Below are 6,112 nucleotides of genomic sequence, written 5' to 3'. Positions count from 1 at the left end.
CCCCCCCCCCCACAGCTGCCTGTCCACACTAGCTCCATGAGCTGCTCGTGGCCTTGGTCGGTCGGGCCTTGGGTTTCAACATGAAGCCAAATATCATTGCTTTGCTTTAAGATGGGGTTGGAAAGTGGCACCCAGGCTGCTACTTGTCTTTCCTCTGCTCACGGCAGACGTGGCTAATCAATCGTGGCACTTTCTTCTCACGGAGCCCTCCTATGGCTTCAGACCCAAGCAGCTGGCAATGTTGGTGCAGAAAGAGAAGAAAAGGGACGCTCAAGAAGTAGGCCCTAGCCGACACCCCCGCCCTTCCAGTCCTGTCCCTCCCACCCCAACAGCCAGCAGGAGCAGGAGGCACACTGCTTCTTCCACCGCCAGGAGCCCCCGCTTGAGCAGCTAACGAGTTAGGACTGGTGCTGGGGCTCAGCTCCCACCCCCGCGGGTCATCTGCCGAGAGTGGCTAATTACCAGGGAGCTGGGTCCAAACGTGGGTGGGGAGAAGGGTGTGGAGGGAAGGCAGCGACCCCAGTCTCTCATCCCCAAACCACAGCCTGTGAAGAGCAGCGCAAGGCCTGGGGGCGGGCTAGCCTGCAGGAAAGAGCTTCCGGCCGGCCGGCAGGGCAGCAGGCAGCACGCTGGAGCACATCTCCTTCCAGCGCACAGGGGGCTGCCTGCCGCGAGAGGTCGACTTGTGTGGCCCTGCAGCAGGACTCCCAGCCGGCACAAGAGGCGAAGCACCCCCAGGGCATGTGCACGCACACTCACACACTCGCACACTCGCACACCCACACACAGATTCTGGTTTACTAAGCCTGCGGTGGGGCCCAGGTCTCGGTATTTCTTTTCTTATCAAACTTCCAGGCAGAGTGTAGCTGAACTTCCAACAGGGCCAAGAAATGCACAGGAAGGAGACAGGTTCCAGGCAAGAAAGAATAGCTGCATGTGAGGTCGTGAGAGCCCCGTCCTGGGGGTTATGTAAGTGGGATGTGGTGGGGGAAACTGAGTGTGGAGGACTTTGAGGTACCAGAGTCCCTGGGGCAGACCACGGTTGGCTTTCACCGTGGACCCCCAGCCCCCAAGAGCACGGCATGGGGGTTTCCGACACAAATTCAGGAGTTCCGCTGGTTTTTAATGTTGGGGATCACAGACCCCTTTGAGAAGAGGATGATGCACCTGGCAGAACACAAGCCCTGCAAAACCCTGTGCACAAACTCGGGAGCCACCACACCCAGCACGGTCCATCTGGGCCTGTGGGCTCGGGAAGCCTGTGCCTAAAACCTTCACCAACCACAGCACCTGTACTGCCCTTCGCCCTTGAAAAGGAAACTGAACAGAAAGTCCAAAATCAGCTGGGTGAGGCAAAACCAGCTGTTGACGAGATAAGGCTGACTTGGGAATGTGGCTGCTTTGTGTATTCTGAACACCCATGTGCCCCTGTCCTTCCTGGGACCAACCCCAGGCCCAGGAGCAGGACCTCTGAGCTCAGCTAGGAGCTCCGACAGGGCCGCCCTCGGGCTGGGCGCTGCCTCGGGACCAGCGCAGAGTGCTGGGAGAGCGACACCTGAGGGGAGGCCCGCACTTAACCAATACGCAAATTTGTTAGGAGTTTCAAATACTTTTCACTTTAAGAAATAGCCCTGACCGATTTGGCTCAGTGGCTAGAGCATCGGCCTGCGGACTGAATGGTCCCAGGTTCAATTCCGGTCAAGGGCATGTACCTTGGTTGCGGGCACATCCCCAGTAGGGGGTGTGCAGGAGGCAGCTGATCAATGTTTCTCTCTCATCGATGTTTCTAGCTCTCTATCCCTCTCCCTTTCTCTCTGTAAAAATATCAATAAAATATATTTTTTTTAAAAAAGAAATAAAATTAAAGATGCAGCAAAGTCCCCCACTGTTCATCCTCCCCGCTCCCTGGGCAGCAGCCTCCCTGGGAAGCGGGTGTGGCATCTCCCCACAGGTTTTCAGAGCTTCCCTTCACGTGCTGTAGCCACTGTTTTGTCTGTTTAGGAACTTGCCTGGTTGGCCTCTTGTTATACTCAAGTTTGGCACTTGCATTTGAGTGCCACTGTGAGGTGGACAGCCAAGGGGTGAGCTGTCAGGAGGGCTGTGGGCTCCACAGCACAGGCTCCACAACCACCGGTGGAGCACGTGGCTCCCCAGCCACTCCTCGCTGGGCCCTGTGCGTGGGTCCCGGGGTCTGTGTGTGGACCCTCCCGCCCCTGGCGTACCTGCGACGTTGGCCATCCGCAGGGCCTCCTGGTTCTTGGGTGTCTTGGAGCGGTTCTGGCCGCGCTGCCGGCTCCCTGTGGAGCGGGCGCTGCGAAGGTGGACCTCGGTGGCCTTGAAGAAGGCCACCATGAAGGGCTGCTTGTTCTGGGGCCCGTGCCGCCCGATCAGGCCCGCCAACTTGGGGTTGATGCTCTGCCCTAGATCGGAAGCAGCCAAACACATAGGAGACGGTTACAGGAGAGGCGGTTTGGGGGGCTGCATGCATGCCTCACAGTTCACTCACGCAATTGCATCGTCCACCGGCCTATATTATTCACCGCTGGCTCTGTGCCAGGTTGTGTTGGGAGCGGAGAGCACAGTGAGGAACCACGCGGAAAAAACTCTGTCCCCTGGGCAGGCAACCTGGTGGGGCAGGCGGGCAGCTATCCCAGGGTAAGAGCTGAAGCGGGAGGGGGCACAGCCTGGCTAGAGGAAGCTCCACTCACATTTCCTTGGGCACAGCAGGTCACGTGATCCATCTAATCTCAAGAGGTAGGGCAATCCTGCTCAGGGCCAGGGAAGGTGGGATGGTTGCAAGCCGCCCTCATGTCTACCACCCTGTGCACGGAGGGGCCATCTGAGCACAGAACTGGGTAGCAGGGAGGAGGAGAGCCATGAGGATATTTGGGAGAGGACATTCCAGGCAGAGGGCACTGCCAAGGCAAATGCCCGGAGGCGGGAGCCAGGTGGACGTGTTCAGGAGACTGGCCGCCGAGCTGGAGCAGAGCCGGGGGGTGAGGGGGCAGAAGGGGGCAGTCAGGAGGAATGTGGTGGGGACCGTGAGGCACCAGCGAGCACTCTGCCTTACTCTGTTTACTGTGTTGAATAGTGTCCCCCCAAGTTCATGTCCCCAGAACCTCAGGAGGTGACTGTTGGAAATAGCGTCTGTGCCTATGAAATCGGTTAAGATAAGGTCATACTGGATTAGGAAGGGCTCTAACCCGATGACTGGTGTCCTGAGAAGGCCATGTGAAGGCAGACACACACACACACACACACACACACGATGGCCTAAGGACACTGAGGAGCGCCGGAGCCACCAGGAGCGGGGGGCACGGTAGGACCCTTCCCTGGGCCTGTGGAAGGAGCACAGCCCTGGGCACCTTGACTTTGGACTTTGAGCTCCGACTGGAGAGACTAAAGTCCTGTTGTCCTAAGCCCCCCGGTTTGTGGTGTTTTGTTACTGAAGCCCCAGGAGCCTCATGATCTGCTTGAAGTGGAAACCACGGGTTCGAGAGCTGAGCAGTGGGCAACTTGAGTTGTTTGCAAAGATGGCCCGGGCTGCCCCTGGAGACTGCACTGTGGGGCCGAGGACAGGAGCCAGAGACCAGGGGGAGGTGGGCCAGGGCAGGTCTTCAGGAGTTCATTTTTAAATCCACCTTTAGAATTTATTTTATTTGTAATGTCTTGTTTAGAAATAATTACTGACTCACAGGAAGTTGCACACACACACACACACACAAAAAAGACTTCAGGGAGGCCCCATGTACCTTTCACCGGGTTCACCAAAGGGTCATGTAACTAGAATACAACGCCTTGACGGGAATCACACACACACACACACACACACACACACAAAAGACTTCAGGGAGGCCCCATGTACCTTTCACCCAGTTCACCAAAGGGTCATGTAACTAGAATACAACGCCTCGACGGGAACGGCCCAGCCTGGATCTGCCCTGAGAGGGAAACCGAGGGAAGTGCTGAGGGAGCGGATGTAAAAGGTCAGAAGACACGGGACTTCCTCGCTCTGGGCCTGAGCACCTGGGAGAAGGGAGGGGCCATTTACTGAGGTGGGAAAACAAGGTAGGAGCAGGGGAGAGGGGAGAACAGGGAGGGTGGAAGGTGGCAGCAGGACATCACAGCTTGGGTTTGGCTCCTGATCTGGGGGAGACACAGACTGGGGACCAAGACCCGCTCCGGCCCAGTGCCAGCCTCCCTGAGTTCAAGCCCTGGCCCTGGCACTCCACACAGCTGCCCCTCAGAGCAGAGCTCTGCACCTCGAAGGCTCTTGGTAAATGCTGGCTCAGGGCTGCGGCCAGGCGGCGTGGAGACTGGACGAGCTCCCTGGGGAAAGCGTGTAGTTGGACACGCCATGTGCGGGCTGCGTCCAGGTGCCCATCTCCACCACTGAGAGATCAGGGCCGGGGGCAGAGGCTGCGCGGGAGTGCCGGGGAGGAAGGATCTGGGAGCAGCTTGGACAGGAGGAAGGGCACCAGGAGGGTATGGGATCCCGGGGACCAAGGGGAGGAAGCGGATGGAGCAGTCGCCATGTCCTGTGCTCTGCCAGTGGGTGGGGATGATGGGAAAACGGGCGATCTCTCGGCTCTGGCAACCATGAAGCCACTGGCCAACATGTATATAGTGTCATGCCGGTGGTGATGGTGTTCCAAAGAAAGACAAAGCAAGAGGCGGACAAAGAGAGCCGATCCCAGAGACCGAATGCCCCACCCGAGGACCCCAGCGTGGAAGCGAGGGGCAAACCCTGACCAGCTCAGGCTGCGCAACCACAACAGACGTGACCCCACGTTGGGTGCGGGGTCAGAGGCCAGCAGAACCCTTGCTCTGGGAGCCCTGGCCCATCCGCATCTGGAATTAACTTCACCTGGAGCCCTCCAGACGGCGAAGGCAGGAAACCGCCTCCCAAGGACCAGGCCAGCACCAGGGGTTTGCTTTGGTTTTTTAACAACGAGGGTGTTTCAAAGACCAAGCTCCCCATCCGCCACTATTTCCCCCTAAATTAACCCCTTTAACGTTCGCTCTCCTGCATTCTTTAGCGGGGTTTCCCGGAGTTCACCATCTATAATTGGAGCAGTTCTGTAAAAGGAGCCATTAAAGCCAAGCTCCTAGGATTTGCGTTCCCCCCTGGAAGGTTTTTAAGGGCAAAATAAAAATGCCTGGAAACGCGACGTGGCCCGATACAGTAACCCTACGTTTCCCGCGATGGCGGACGGTGGGCTGGCCTCCTCCTGGGCCCTCAGGACAGCCAGGGCCAGGGAAATGGGCGATGGAGCAGAAAGAGGAGGGTCTCTGGGGGTTCTGCACCCGCACCTGCCGCGGACCGGCCTGCGTGGGCCACACTGGCCTGCATGCTGGGCCCAGAATTGGTCACCAAACGGGCCACTGGAGACACAGGGGCTTCTCCACCCAGCACGTGGGTTGGAGCTGAATGTGCCCTTTGGGGACTGCGTGGGTATTGTAGCGTGTATAGGAGCATCACTGGCTGCTCCCAAAACGTATTCCAGTGCCCCTGGGAGGCAAAAGGAATGTGCCCTTCGGGGACTGCGTGGGTATTGTAGAGTGTATAGGAGCATCACTGGCTGCTCCCAAAACGTATCCCAGTGCCCCTGGGAGGCAAAACGTCCCAGGTGGAGAGCCGGGGCCATGCATACACCCTCCCCGGCCGTCATGCAGACAAGTCACTGCAGTCGAGCCTTTAACTGCAAACCTGAGAGACCTGAGGGGCATTCTCAGACATGATCATTAAATTCAGGGGTAGCATGAAGTAGCGACCAGCCACCTAAACAAGGCATGCATCTCTTTACAAGTATTTCTGTGTGGTGTCCGGGCCAGCGATGCTATGCGCCCTGGGGGTCCCACTGGGAAGGAGACCCACGGAGGAAGGGCCCCGCAGATCAGCCCTGAGGGGGAGGCCCAATGTGAGCCAGCGTGACTACAAGTGGGAGGGAAGACAGAACATGAGGTTAGGTTCATCCGTAAAGTTCATTTTATGTCAATACCCGCGGGAAGGGCAGGAGAGTACGTCAGGGGCGAAGACCTGCGGGTCGGCTGAGCGTTGACCCATGAACCAGGTGGTCAAGGTTTGATTCCTGGTCAGGGCACATGCCTG

At 58.1% G+C, this 6,112-nt stretch overlaps 1 protein-coding gene across 1 annotated transcript in view; it reads right to left on the bottom strand.

Moving 5' to 3' along the window:
• The window catches only part of BMP7 (bone morphogenetic protein 7), a 78,680-nt gene that overhangs the window by 5,641 nt on the left and 66,927 nt on the right, over positions 1-6,112 (bottom strand). The window contains exon 6 of the mRNA XM_005880692.2: positions 2,223-2,420. Within this exon, the coding sequence (XP_005880754.1) occupies positions 2,223-2,420 (198 nt within the window). The remainder of the gene's footprint in view (positions 1-2,222; positions 2,421-6,112) is intronic.

Source organism: Myotis brandtii, unplaced genomic scaffold (genome assembly GCF_000412655.1).
Source record: "Myotis brandtii unplaced genomic scaffold, ASM41265v1 scaffold647, whole genome shotgun sequence".
Classification (NCBI taxonomy): Eukaryota; Metazoa; Chordata; class Mammalia; order Chiroptera; family Vespertilionidae; genus Myotis; species Myotis brandtii.
The sequence above is the reverse complement of the archived record's forward strand: the minus strand, read 5'-3'. Positions and strand labels throughout refer to the sequence as shown.